This window comes from Engystomops pustulosus, chromosome 6 (genome assembly GCF_040894005.1).
Source record: "Engystomops pustulosus chromosome 6, aEngPut4.maternal, whole genome shotgun sequence".
Taxonomy (NCBI): Eukaryota; Metazoa; Chordata; class Amphibia; order Anura; family Leptodactylidae; genus Engystomops; species Engystomops pustulosus.
Genome location: NC_092416.1, coordinates 58,338,233 through 58,353,565, shown reverse-complemented (window position 1 = coordinate 58,353,565; position 15,333 = coordinate 58,338,233). Strand labels below are relative to the sequence as shown.

At 40.8% G+C, this 15,333-nt stretch overlaps 1 protein-coding gene across 4 annotated transcripts in view; it reads left to right on the top strand.

The window, feature by feature from the left end:
* Positions 1 to 15,333, top strand: part of NPHP4 (nephrocystin 4) — a 175,953-nt gene that overhangs the window by 40,926 nt on the left and 119,694 nt on the right. For all 4 annotated transcript variants that reach the window (XM_072156210.1, XM_072156209.1, XM_072156212.1 and 1 more), the window contains exons 5-8: positions 108 to 172; positions 6,712 to 6,867; positions 11,950 to 12,086; positions 14,678 to 14,853. In XM_072156210.1, coding sequence (XP_072012311.1) covers positions 108 to 172; positions 6,712 to 6,867; positions 11,950 to 12,086; positions 14,678 to 14,853 — 534 coding nt within the window. The remainder of the gene's footprint in view (positions 1 to 107; positions 173 to 6,711; positions 6,868 to 11,949; positions 12,087 to 14,677; positions 14,854 to 15,333) is intronic.

Genomic DNA, 15,333 nt, shown 5'->3' with positions numbered 1-15,333 from the left:
CATACTTTAGAAATATGCAAATCAGAATAAAGAGCGCAATACAATTCAGTGTAACTCTTATAAATAATGTGTTAAGACATCGCTTCTATTTTCATGTCTGTTTTTAGGTTGACTCTTTACCATGGATCGCCTCGGGCATTGTTACATCCAGCTTTTAAAGACCTAACTGAGTGTGAGTATAATCCATTTTATTCTCCTTGAGTTACCTTAGTGTAGATTAACGTTAATGACATCAATTACTTCAGTTCACCTCATAGTGACATCACTGTGTGATTATTAGGCCAGGTAAACACTAACATGTTCAGCCCGTGGAAACAGACCCGTATGTTATTCTGATCCCACTGACTGGACACATTGCACAAGAACTTGCACCTTATAGAAATATGCTACAAGGTCTGCCGACAAACCACAGCACCGGTACTGTGACAGCTCTTACATATATGAAAGACTCCTGCAATCTGCAAGCTGTTCAGTCCATGGGATTGGACCAACATACGGGTCTGAACACGGCCGAACACGCTCATTAACAGTCGGACTTACTCTCTACTATATACTGTTCTATTGTGTTGTACTTCACCATGTAGAGCGGACCCTCATGTCTGGAAGCCTAGTCCCCACTTGGTCAAAGGGTATAGCCCTGATTTTCAAGTCAAGGATTTCTCTTAGGTGATGCCCAAACAGGCAGGGCCACATAGCAGACCTCTGAATGTGGCCCCCTTTCCCCTTTAAAAAATAGAATATTTATACACACATGTTTATACAATCACACATATTTATACATTCATACACACACACACATACATATATATATATATATATATATATATATATATATATATATATATATATACTTATATACACACATACAGTTCTGCACTCATACACACAATTATACTGTTACTGTTAGGGTAGCTGCCACTACAGTAGATTTGGGTATAGAATGAATATGTTGCTGGATGGATGTGGGAAAGCTGGGTGTTTTGCCATTAATTAGGATTCATTTGCATCCAGCTGGAAGTCCTGCATAACTACCTGGCGCAGACTTCCCACAATGGCTCCATCTTGGGGAAGAGAACGGCAAAGGCCTGTGGAGCTGTGGCAGTGAACTGTTGCTGTGAGTTTTTGGGGTGCCTGGCAGTAGGCCAGCACCTGGTGAGGTAGGCAACCTCAATGTGTAGTTAGTGCCGGAGAGGCTTAGGCTTTATTTTTGCTGTTTTGTTTATTTTGTTTTACTGCTGAATAAAATTGGCTGCGGTCAGTTATACCCAAGTCGCACAGTATGGACAGTGACTTACTGGCGTGCTGGTGAATTGATCCCGAGCCTAATCCCTTACTATATACACAATTATACACTTATACATTTATACATACAGTATTAACACATCTTGTACACACATAGGAGGAGATTTATCATATGGCCGCTTAGGCCTCCTGATGTATCCGGAAGGTGTGGCAGCCGCCAGGCAAAACTACACCCGGTCTGACCAGATCAGAAAACTGGCGTAGAAGCAGTGGTAAATCTCCCCCATACAGTATACAGTATATACATTATATTATACATACAGTATATACACACCATACATACACATGTATAGGGTATTAACACAACATATTATGCTGTACAATGTGTAGCATAAAATGTATATTATGGTACACATTCTCCATACCTTAGTGGGACCCTCTGACACTGTGGGCCCCATAGAAGCTGCAATGGCTACTACCCCTGTAGTTACGCCCCTGTGACCAAAAATACAATGCTGTCCATTAGTTTATGAGTCCTAAACCTGTAGACAGTTAAGGATGACATGATAAGCTATTTGGTATTTTATAGGGGCGTCCTATTTGTAATGCTAGTCTTTTTCTCTGCTAAACTCTTCCGCAACTCGCAATAGGGAAGAACTGCACAATTTATCTATTCTTCCTTGATAAACCACCATAAAAAATGAAGTATAGTAGAGTGTCTAACTCAGCCTGGAGGAAAACTGGAAAGGATATAGGAACACGTATGAAAGATAGATGTTCTTAATTTTCTTTTATATGTACACTGGTAAAAGGTAATTGCAGGTCCTCCTTTCGCTCCACCTTATCACACATGGGAACATATATCATTTCTCTATTTAATCACAAGCCATTGTATTTTTCCGACCCTTTCTCTGGCTTTTTATGATTCCCTTCTTTGGTTATTTATTCTGAGTAATTGTATAAATGTTATTTGCTACATTTTTCTGCCGCTGGTAATTAATTTACTGAAATGAAACCGAATTTTAGCAGAAACAAGAAATGATTTGTTTCCGTGGAATATAGCAAAAGCATATAACTATGCTATGCTAATTGGAAGAACTTTTCCCTTTCCTGATCAGCCTGTGATCAGCACCTTCTCCTGAAATACTTTGTACTGCTTTTGTGTCTGCAGCTTGTCTCCACTCCTGTTACAGAGCTCTGTTTTGCTAGATGTAATCATGTATTGTTATACTATGTACTCTGCTGATTTCTTCTTGCTCTATTACCTGCTATGTGAAGGTAGGGCACTATAAACAATCCGCTCAGCTCCTTTTGTTCTATAATATCCTGCCTGCACATAGTACACAATGTATATTCTGCACAGCTCCTCCTTCTCTATGACATGCTGTCTACAGATAGGACATATGTATTATATGCTGCCCTTAGACAAGACACACTGTACAATATGCTTTTCTTCTTATGCTCTATAACATGCTACTTGCAGATAGGGCACTATTTACAATATTCTCTGCTTCTTATGTTCTATAACAAGCTGCCTGCAGATAGGACTTTATGTACAATATGCTCTATTTTTATGCTCTATAACAGTGGTGGCGAACCTATGGCACGGGTGCCAGAGGTGGCACTCAAGGCCCTCTCTGTGGGCACTCAGGCCATTGCCCCAATTTCACCAAACAGGACCAAATCCACCAAATCTTCCTGTAGTCCCAAGCAACTTAAAAGATGCTGCTCTCAGTGCTATTTTAAAGTGACATTTCATTGGCTATTTGTAACTGCAGGAAAAGTGAGAAGATGTTGACAGAACTGCATTGTCTTTGGAGATCCTACTGCTGGACATTCTTCCTGGAGAGAAGCTACAATGATGGTCTGAATTTGTCCACCTTATTTCAACTGTATAGGTGGCCTCAGGAGAGCCAAAACAATTAAATGATGTTATAGAACAGGTAGCATTAAGTTACTGCTTGAAATGCCATGTTGGCACTTCATGGTAAATAAGTGGATTCTGGTTGTAGTTTGGGCACTCGGTTTCTAAAAGGTTCGCCATCACTGCTCTATAACATGCTACCTGCAGATAGGGCACCATGTACAATACTCTCTTATTCTTATGCTCTATAACAGTGATGGCGAACATTTTAGGGACCGAGTGCCCAAACTACAACAAAAAATCGACTTATTTACTGTGAAGTGCCAATGTGGCATTTTAAGCAGTAAGTTATTGCTAATCTTCCAAGTCTTTCAATTGTATCGTCCACCTGACTATCAGTGTAGCTTCTCTCCAGGGTCTCTCTGTACAAGAAGAATGGTGGGTCCAGCAGGGTGTCCTACAAAGATTATGCAGCTCTGTCAAAACCTTCTCACTTTTCCCGCAGTTCCAAAAAGGCAATGAAGTGTCCCTTTAAAATAGCTCTGAGAGAAGCATCTCATAAGTTGCCTGGGACTGTAGGAAGATTTGGTGGATTTGGTCCTGTTTGGTGAACTCAAATGCTGGGTAATGGCCAGAAAGGGCTCTGAGTGCCACCTGTGCCATAGGTTTGCACCACTGCTCTATAACTTGCTGTCTGCAGATCGGACACTATGCAAAGCTTCTTGACCTCCTTGTCTATAACATGATGCCTATACACTATTTACAATCTGCTTGGCTCCTCTTGCTCTGTAACATGATGCCTGCAAAAAGGAAACAATGTGCCCCAATCTGCAGGGCTCCCCTGCTTATTTAATGCATTTTCGTCAAATGTGTTTTCCAGAATAAAAGTTGTTATGTGGCAAAAGGTAGTCACAACATAAAAAGCTGTGCTGTGTAGCACTCACCCCCCTCCCATATCTACCCAACCATGTGCTTCAACTAGAATCCTGCCTGGGAGAGCACTCGGTTGTGTGTATCAAACCTGATAATTATAATAGTGCTATAATATATAGCACTATCATATTCTGTAGCGCTTTACAGATCATGGGGGACATACAAATGAAAAAGACAATACAGCGTATTGAAATGACCCCTAACTTTCACAACTGAACAGGTTAAATTCTATTTCTCTTTCATTTGTTGCAAGCTTTCTCGCACCTACGGCTTTCATTTTTTTTGTATGCAGAATAATTTGCAGAGCTTTTTGCCAGGCACATAAGCTAATTAACATGCCGGGCACCAGCATGAATTATCAGGGAGAAGATATAATTCAGGAGAAATGGCAAAAGTAGCTTTCTCCTAAACCACTTATGGATAATGCAGCAGATTGTCCAAATTGTCTAAAGTTATTTGAAGACACGAAAGTGAAATTTTAATTGATTTTATGTCTTGGAATAAAGAATTATCGCCTATTAATGAAACCATTGCCCCGGTGAACCATTCCAGATGAGATTTTTAGCTTCAGAATGAAAACTGTAAAACAAATTATAATACGTGTCATTATTCTATTTAAAAAAGACAATTGTTTGCAGTCAAAGGGGTACCCGGCCCAATTTTACAAGAATGCAAAAAATATTAAGTATATAAGCTTAAAGTGTATAGGAATTAATATCCAATCCTTCAATATAGCTTTCCCAATTTTGAAGGATCTACTAGAGTAATGGGAGCATCTGTTTTTCTTTGTGCAGCTTCCTGTGCCTCTCTCACAGTAGGAAGTCCCAGCATGATTTAATACCCCATTTAAATAATATCAGCAGCATATAATTATACACTTGTTTATTTATGACCGAGGAAATCCCTTTAGTTCTAATTTTAAAAGTCTGCAAGTTTGTATCTATATGACAGGACACAAGATTTCTCCGTGGCAGTAAAACATGGGGACAGCCAAAAATTTGGATTCACTTCATTTTTTACAAAATTAGATTCAGGTCCGAACCAGGAGGTCATGGGAGCAATGACTAAACTTTCTGGCAAGACCTGATGATTTGTTCCAGTCTCCCAAGAACGGGAGTCTCAAACTAGCCGCCCTCCTGGAGGACAGGGGGAGCAGGTCCTCACAGTAGTGAGCTAGAGCAGCAGTTCACAGGGAGAGGCCACTGGGCTTCAAGTCTTAGTTCAGGAAGACCCGATTCTACAGGCCCAAGGCACAGTTCCAGAAGGGAGTCTCCTTTTTGAGAGCCTTCCATATTTGGCATATATTTTTGCCACAATTTTGCTGGTGCAAAACAGCTGGCTATGTCAGGTAGGTCTGCGGGAGGTCAGTTATGTCTTCTGCAACCCAAGTTTTGGAAACTTCGGTACCATAAATCACTAGAAAATTTGGATTTGTGTAGATTGAAATTTTTAACCATTTCTGCACCTTTATGTTACCCAACATCATGGTGCAGCAGCTGGTTTATGAAGAGAAATCATGAGCTTAAAATCCTACTAAAACATAGTAAAACCTATTTAAGTTTTGTTCTTCTGAGATCATAAGAATAAAGTGGGAGGTTTCATTTGGAGCGCACAGTGAAAGCAATTAAAGGGAACCTGTCACCAGGAGACCCATTTTTAGCACTCCCCCAGTCCCCACAGAGCATAGTACATACCCTGCCAACGTGTTTTTGTATTAAAAATTGATTTTACAGAAAAAAAGATATGTTATATTGTACCTTTCATTAGCATCTGCTGTGTGACTAAGCAGTTGCCCAATGGGAGGGGCTGGAAAGGAGCAGTTCCCCCCCACCCTTGGGGAACAGCTACTCCATGTGACCTTTTCAAATATATGAAAACCCCCATCACTTGGCTTAGCGACGCCCCCTGCTCCTCTACAGCCAATCCCGAGTGAGGGGAGTTATTCATATAATTGAAAAGGTCACATGTTTCCCAGCCCCTCCCATTTGGCAACTCAATCTTTTTTTCTGTAAAATCAATTTTTAATACAAAAACACTTTGGCAGTGTATGTACTATGCTCTGTGGGGACTGGGGGAGTGCTAAAAATGGGTCTCCTGGTGACAGGTTCCCTTTAATACAGGGCCCAAATGAAAATGCCATGAATTAGTTTTTTGGGTTTATTTTGTCAGTTTCACCGAATTTAGAATTTTTTAATTGCCTCCCAGTACATTGCATGGAATATTAAATACCATTACTAGGAAAGAGAATTTGTTATGTAGAAAACAAGCTCTAATACAAAAATAATACACAAAAAAAAGTTGTGGATTTTTTAAACTAATTTTTGAATTAAAAAATGGAAATTTAGATTGATTACCACTTTGTCCATCTTGATTCACTCATCTCCGGTGGACACAGCACATGGAAATGAAGGGTGTTCTTTTTTTCAGAAAAAAATCTAACCTTAAGAATTATTTCCCATTCTTTTAAACACAGTATATAGAACTAAGAACATCTTGTTTATAAAGGCATCATATTTACGTGGTTTGGGATTTAGGAGTTTTTCTTTAGCAATTTTGTGACTGTATCATGTCTCATGCTGCGAACCATAACAAAATTGCCTTTGATGTACATCTGAAATTGAAATTGCCACACTTTTGTTCCAAACTCACATCCCATAATGGTTTTCTTGCAGTAAACAGACATATGACGTTGATTGAGAAGAGCATTGTCCAGTACACTGTAAGGGTGCACAATGCACTAAAAGAAGTTTGTCATCTTCTCCCTCCGAATATTCTTGTTTCCGGCTCAGAGAGAGTTCCTGGTCTCATACAGGGAAGAGATGAAACAGGTATAATAACACGACTTGGTCATTTGCGGATAATTTTGTAAGAATTCAGATTGTCTCAATATTGCTACTTTTGAAGTAAAATGCTTTTATAACAATGGTATAAGCCCTCATGTACACGACCGTATAATGGGGCAATGCGATGGCCACAAAAGCTGCAGCTAGCTCACAGCCCCTATAAACTTCTATTGTCCATAGAGGTGCAGTGAGCACACTGAGGGTCATTTACCCGAATATTTCCGATTTTCTCTGAATTGCCCGGGGATTTTGGCTGACGCGATCGGATTGTGGCGCATCGGCACTGGCATGCACGCAACGGAAATCGGGGGGTGTGGCCGAATGAAAACCCGACGGATTCGGAAAAACCGGCGCATTTAAAAAAAAAAAAAAAAGTGTTGCGGGACTCGCGCTTACCTTCACTAGGAATAGGCCTGTGAACTTCAGTGCATTCCGGCGGGCCTCAGGGAACTTCAGCGCAGCAGCGCCACCTGGTGGACGTCGGAGGAACTACCTTAGTGAATCCTGGCCGGACCCGAATCCACCGCAGAGAACGCGCCGCTGGATCGCGAATGGACCGGGTAAGTAAATCTGCCCCTGTGTCTCATCGCACAGAGAATGTGCCAGGCACTGCAACATATAGAGCAGGTCTGCAAAAATAGACAGATACATTAAAAAAAAAATCAATTAACAAGACATGTAAATAATGTTACCCATTATAGTGGCACACTTACTAAAAACAGTGCAAACTGTGCCTGTGTAATGTGCAGGGGGCGCCAGATAGAGTGCACCAGGACTTTGCATGACAAATGTGGAGCAGGGTCCGTCAGTGCAGAACTTTGTGTTACGTGAAGAGTAGTACAGCCGCGCCACAAACGGGTTGCGAGCTACACATATCTGGCATATATATGCAAGCAGTTTGCACATGAAAGAATGTGCAAACTCCGCCAGAAAGTTGGCACAAGGACCTTACTATACATGCCCATTGTCTCCACGCTTGGTGAATACATTAGTAAACATACAACATGAAAGCGGTTGTCCGCTATTAGCCCATCGACTATGAGCCCACCTGATACACCGGATGAGGGATTAGGTCAATGTTCATGCTAAAAAACCTTATTGAATTGAATGCAACTACATACTTTCTCATGTTAAAAATAGTTATACAGACAAATACATCTATAAGGCCCCTTTCACACTTGCGTTTTTCATGTGCGTTTTTGACTTGCAGAACTTGCATTGCACTCTGACCCACTGGGGCACATTTACTTACCCGGCGCGTTCTCTGCACAGGATTCGGGTCCGGCTGGGATTTAAGATGGTAGTTCCTCCGCCCTCCACCAGGTGGCGCTGCAGCGCCGAAAATAATCTTAACGCCCCGGAATGCACCATCCCATAGAAGGTGAAGGTGAGCGCTCCCCAAGCGACACATTTTCGGTTTTTAAATGCGGCGGTTTTTCCGAATACGTCGGGTTTTCGTTCGGCCACGCCCCCCGATTTCTGTCGCGCGCATGCCGGCCCCGATGCGCCACAATCCGATCGCGTGCGCCAAAAACCCGGGGCAATTCATGTACAAGCGGCGCAAATCGGAAATATTCGGGTAACACGTCGGGAAAACGCGAATCGGGCCCTTAGTAAATGACCCCCACTGTTACCAATGGGTCTTTTCAGACGTGCATTTTTTTCACGCACACACTCGCGTTTTTTTTAAACGCGCGTTAAAGTCTCGACATGCTCTACTTTTGCAAGTCACGCGTGTGAAAAACGCACCATAGAAGTCTATGGAGATGTATCAAAAATGGAGATGCGTTTTTCACGCATCAATTGCCATAGAAAAGATAGACCTCATTGAACGCATTAAAATTGCATTGAAAATGCGCGTGAAAAACTGAGACACTGAACAAACTCTGCTTAAAACTGATTGCACTCTGATGCAAAATGTGCGTTTTTCACTGACCAAACCCTGATCGCACCCTGATCAGACTCTGACGTGATCTGCAACGCAAGTGTGGAAGGGGCCTAAACCAGTAAATACAAGTTGAAAGCTAATGTAATGTGTACATAAAGGAAAAGCATGTTGTCAAATGAGGATTGAACAATTGTAGAGCTGATGAATGCTAACGTAAAGCAGAAGGCAGAAAAAGCAAGAATGGTGCAGGCTAAGTGGATCTAGAAACCAAGAGAGTGTGAGAATGGGTGTGAAATGTATGTGCTGCAATCTATATCAATGAAATATGTGATGTGAATTATGTCCGGTTCATGAATCTATGTGGAATAAAATGAAATGCTAAAGTGTGCAGTGTGTGGCGAGAAACAGGAATGGGCGAGAAACAGGAATGGGCACCAAATGTAAAGGAAAAAGGTGGGTATTGAGAAATGTGAATAAGAGTGGAAGGTATGTGAAAACACATAGACGTGAATGTAAGCAAAAGTGGGGGATGGGTGTCAGTGTGTACTCTTTGCATCTTAGAGATCTTATGTTATAGTAAACACCTGAAGCCTCATATAAGCCACAATCAGTTAATATAAATATAATAAAACCAAAATTATAAATATTTTAACAGTGTAAAATAAGAAACAAGGTCAATACGTATACAGTACATGTAGTCAAATTTGAAACCAGTCTTTTAGTTGCAGTATAATTCCTAAAGTATTCCTATCTGCTTATATAATCTATGTATGTAAAATATTGCACAGTTCCAGGTCTCAATATCATGTGGGTCTTATTTCTGTCTGCAGGCTATTAGCACTAATGCTATCCATGATATACTTAATCAGCTCCAGGCTGGAAGAATAATATACAAGACAACAAAACAAAATACATAACACAATAAAATCTACATACAACGTTGGAACATGTCTTTAAAAACCCACCTGCCTTGGTAAAAGGGTCAGAGGAAAGGAGCAAAACTCAATAATTAATGTAATTGCAATGGGCTTAGTGTATGCAAAATCCAAATCCATTTAGACTCCATACGGCCGATCTTGCGGGCAAAGATAGAGCAGGCTCTATCTCTTTTGTGGCCACAGCACAGTACGGTGAGCACTCGTTGCGCTTACCGTACTGCAGACGACACCTATTGCCGTCTATGGGGACATCTATACGGCCGTATCTACGTACCCTCAACAGCAGTATGAATGGGACCTAACACATAGCGTGATCAGAGCTGTGTGTTATAACAAACCATGCACCTGTGTGACATCACATGACCAAATACTGATTTACTGCCTCCAATGTATAAGAATATGTATGCTATAATACCTGGGATGAATGTATGTATTATATTATGCTAGTTGTTGCCATTGAAGTTTCTACAACAAAGTTTTCCATTTGTAATCTTCCTAGTCTTCACACATAATATCTCCACTGTTCTTGCACCCTTTGAGAAGTAGCCGTGCATGTAAGCACTTGAATACGGAAACTGGAAAAAAAAAATGAAGCATTTCTACAATCTCTATTGTAAAACAAGTGATAGGGGAATATAAATGAGCAGTCTGGACACGCGCACAGCTGCTCCGACATTTCTCATATCAGAGGGGAGCAGCGGTATCGTCCCCTCCGAGATCTACAAACCGCAGTAACACCAACATATATCCACACTCAAACCTCCATAGACAGATTTACAAAGGAAACTCATTTATTTCTTCCTACAGCCGCGTTTATTACAAGAAGGCAACAAACAAGGAAACACAATTAACATCCATGTTGGCGCATTGGGCCATATTTTATTAATGACAGCGGTATGTATTGCCGGTGCGCCGTTCCATCACCTGTTTTCATAAGTTGGATGGAACATGTGACTTAATTAGCGTAATAAGAAATGCAAATGCTCGGATGAAAGGTTCCTTGGCTTTGAGCCTAAGCCGTGATTTGGTTTATTATTGTCTCACTCTTATTATGTTCGTGGTCATTGTACTGTGAGAACACCAGCCGTCCCCCGCAGACCTTACTAAACCCATACAAATTTCTGTATTCAAAGCCAAAGCGATGGAATAAAAGGTGGTTTAATACCCAGTCGTCTGGAAAAGAGGACATTCACGTGGAGGGAATCAAATCTGTGGGGGCTAGTGTCTATAGTAAGGAAGGATACCTGAGTTTTTATCTTTTTAGATAACAGAAAAACTTAATTTTCCATTATGTATATGAAGTACCATGATGCCTCAGTTTTTACGCTTGCAGTCTGAGGTTTTGGGTTCGGATCTGGTTCAGTATTGAGCTAAGTAGGATTTGTATTATATTTTAAATAAATTCCTATTATTGATCTGCTGATCCCTTAAGGAGGATAATCCTTAGTCGCTTTACCAACTACTGCTTATGCTTTAAAGTGGGGTTTGTATGCACTGCCCCCCATGCTCTAAAATTACTGGTGTGTTAATTGGCTTCCTATGTATGGCACTGAACACATTGTCGCTATATAAGTGACATATAGCACCAATGTGTTATACATTTAGTTCCTAATAGAGATCAGAATTTAAAGGGAATGGGTCACCAGTTTTATAATGATAAACTAAAGACAGTGCTAGGTATAGGCCCTGAATATCTGTTATTATAACTATGTTTGAGTAGTAAGTAACAACAGGACTGTGAAAAGTGAACTATTAATCCAGGTTCACAGTTCCTGCAAGTGCTCTGGAAAGGTCTTTGTGCCTGAAGAGCTTTCTGCTCTAGGCAGTGTACTCTTCTACAACCCCTACAACAAGTGGCTGCTGTAAGTATCCAACCAAAATCCTGATACAGCTCCTACTGGTAGCAGAGGGAAGGAGCTGTGGAGCATCTAAGTGCAGAGAGCAGAAAGCTCTTCAGGCTGAAGACCCAACCAGCGACCTTGCAGGAGCTGCAGAGCTGGATTTCACTTCACCTTGTACAGTCCTGTCAGTACTAAGAACATACACAAAGTTATGGTTACACGGGCTCTCCATGGCTGCTACTAACACTATCTGCAGGTTTGTAAGATTAAAACTGCTGACAGATTCCCTCTAAGGCGTTGTTATGGACCCTGAGACACCGCAGCGTTGTATGGAGATGGTCATGGTTCTTGTATTTTATTGCTGCAGGAATATAACCACATTTTCCTTGTATTTTCTAAGCTGATGTCTTGAAGAAGCCCCACTTACAGAAGACCATAACATGTTACCTGGATAGACTGTATCTACTACTCTATCCATCTCTGGAGAAGTTTGAAGAAGAATTATTGTGTCTGATCAATAATGATCGTTTTCTAAAGGTAATGGTCATTTTATAATAATAGAATGGTCTCCTCACTCACCCCCATGTAGGGAGGTTGTTAATAAAGAAATAATTGTTAAGAAATATATATATATATTTAATGGTTTACTGGATACTGAAAATCTGTTGGGAGCTATCTGGTTCCTTTTTAAGGGGAAGGACATTTGATCTTAAAGGGGTCAGCTTTATCAAGGAAGACTCTCATTACTGACTCTTGTAGGAGACTTTTCTATGTGGGAGCTTCTTGGTGCTCAAACTCTAGGATAAGGGTGCTTTGTGGGACGAACCCCATAAACTCAGGAATCCTACAGGAATCCTTACTTCCTTGGTCATTAGTGCTTTACAATTTTAGATCCATATAACCCGATTAGAGAGAATTTGGCTTATCAAGACTATCCAGTCGTTACCTCATTATGTGAGACTAGAGTTTACCTCGTGGTGTTGCAGAACTTCTTTTGGGGGTGGGCACACTTTATCATATTGAAAGCTTTTCTCTTTCTAAGATCATTTTTCAGGCAGAGATTTTCACTTCATGTGTGTAGCCCTACAGCTTTTATTGGGTCCACGAGGCACCCATTTCAGACTTTCAATATATTAGTGGACTATCAGGACATGTTCACTAGTGTCAGTGTGACCATTCTGCCTTTATATGGGAGTGGGGAATGAGGGAGTTGAGAGAGACGTTGGCTGTGTGGGACTCATGCAGTAAGCTTTGTTGTGGGGGAGACTTCTAAATATTCAGAACTCAGCACTGAGTAAGAATCAGATTGGACTCATTTAGGGTTATTTGCATACATGGTGAGATAACTTTGGGAGCAGTATGTGAAAGTTTATAGGCATTAGGAGGGGAAATTTAGGGATGGTTGCACTGCTTCCTATTAGCAGCTTTTAAAAATATGTTTGATAAGGGGGCATTAAATTTATGCCAGGTTCCCTTTCTGTTTTTATTTTAGTTTTTTATGGGCATAAACGCTTCTTATGGACTTAAAGAACCAGCGTACATGACTCTCATTGTATGATAAACTGCTCTGCTGCAGGACGACGTTTGCAAATCGCCCCCATTTTACTGCAGGCTTGGCGAGAACGCCACATAAATGATCTGTGTTGGGTTTTATGGGCTTCCATTTTTGATTTGCTGTAGGCACTCACTATATCAATAATAAAAGATAGTGTTTCAGGATTTATTTTTATTTATTTTACCAGCTTAACTTAATCTGATGTGAAAATCAGAAGAGAACCTATGTAGACTGACACTACGTGAGGCGTTTTCACAATTCTGCACTGTCTGAAATTGCCTTTCAAGGCTGTTACTATAGTAGAAATGAAAGTCATTTCACAAATATCTTTATAGACCTCCAAATCTGTGGCAGTGGAGATTTTGCTGCTACTTAAGAACACTCGACTTACATACGACCCCTAGTTACAAACGGACCTGTGGATATTGGTAATTTATTGTGCTTTAATCCTAGGCTACAATAAACAACTATAACAGTTATCACAGGTGTCTGTAATGAAGCTTTAGTGTTAATCCTGATTCTTATGACAACCCAACATTTTTAAAATCCAATTGTCACAGAGACCAAAAAAGTTCTGGCTGGGATTACAATGATAAAATGTACAGTTCCGACTTACATACAAATTCAACTTAAGAACAAACCTACAAACCCTATCTTGTATGTAACCCGGGGACTGCCTGTATTTGCTAACAAAAAAAATGCTAATTTTTCTGTATATATACAGGCAGTCCCTGGGTTACGTACAAGATAGGTTCCGAGGGTTTGTTCTTAAGTTGAATTTGTATGTAAGTCGAAACTGTATATTTTATAATTGTACCTTCAGACAAAAAAAATGTTGGCCCCAGTGACAATTGCAGTTTAAACATCTTTTGCTGTAATTGGACCAACGATTATCAATAAATCTTCATTACAGACACCTTACAGCTGATCATTACAGCCTGGGACTATAGTAAAGCATTCCGAAAGCTTCACCAGAGGTCAGAGGGGTCTGTCTGTAACTATGGGTTGTCTGTAAGTCGGGTGTCCTTAACTAGGGGACCGCCTGTACTATTTTTGGAAAAACTTTTAATGGATAAAAATATTTAATACAATATAGAAAAACATTTCTCTCTCCTACCCTTTCTTTGTTTAGTAGGCTGCAGAAGTGCAGAACAAATGAAGTTTTTTTTGTTTCTAATTTTCATCTCCACTACTTTTAGCAGCGGTTGGTCCCTTCCATTTATTTACTTACCCCCGGCAAAAGTCTGGTGCAGGCCAGGTCTTCACAGGCCTCACTGGTGACCGACACAGCAGGTGACTAGCTGGCCTCAATAGTGACCTATCTTTTGTGTAGCAGTCACACAGTGACCTCTGATTGGCTGAATAGATTGTAACTGCTGACGTCAGCCAAGAATTTAAAAAGACAGGAAGGCGGAGCCAATGCAGTAAATGGAGGAATAGGAAAAGAGGGTGGACATTTTTTGCATTCAATAATTGGATAATCCCTTTAACACTTACTACTTACACCAAACAGATTTCTGAACCATCTGAACCAACAGGAATCTGAAAGTAAGATCATGTAATGTCTCTGCAGGGTCATCCAGTGGACGGGACCGCTGTAGTAATCCAGGAAAGGAGGCTGCACATTGGTGTCCACAATGGCTGGGGGTTCGTGCAGCAGCCTCAAGTTGTAGTTGTGGTGCCGGAAGCGAAAATGATAAGAGCGCAGTCCACATTAAGCCTGAAAAAGAAACAAAGCAGCAACCAAAGGTATGAATTGGAATACTAGGTAATTCATATAGACTTCAGACCCCACCAGTAAAATAAAAATGACACAAATTACAATTTTATTACAATCAGGTCACATGAGTCGTTATGTCCAACCAGACATGTCCACTGTTTCATATCCTCAATGGTCATGTGACTCTTTACCCCATACAATTTATGGCCATGATTGGTTTGTGAACCTGTTTCTATGGACCAACCACACTTCTGGCAACGCGATAGCAGTATATAATACAAGAAGTTCCTGCTTTTACCCTAAATCTGTGAAGCTTGTATAATAAATGGCCATGATTCAAGCAAGCCCATCCCCAGCAGTGACAACTTTTTACTCATGGTTCACAGACCCACCACAGCTGAGTAGTTTCTATATGGCTGATAGATTTTGCGGTGTATAGAAGAGGTAGAAAGGTAAAAACTTAAGGGAGGGGCGATTTACTACCAGACTGTTGATTGGAAAACCCCTTG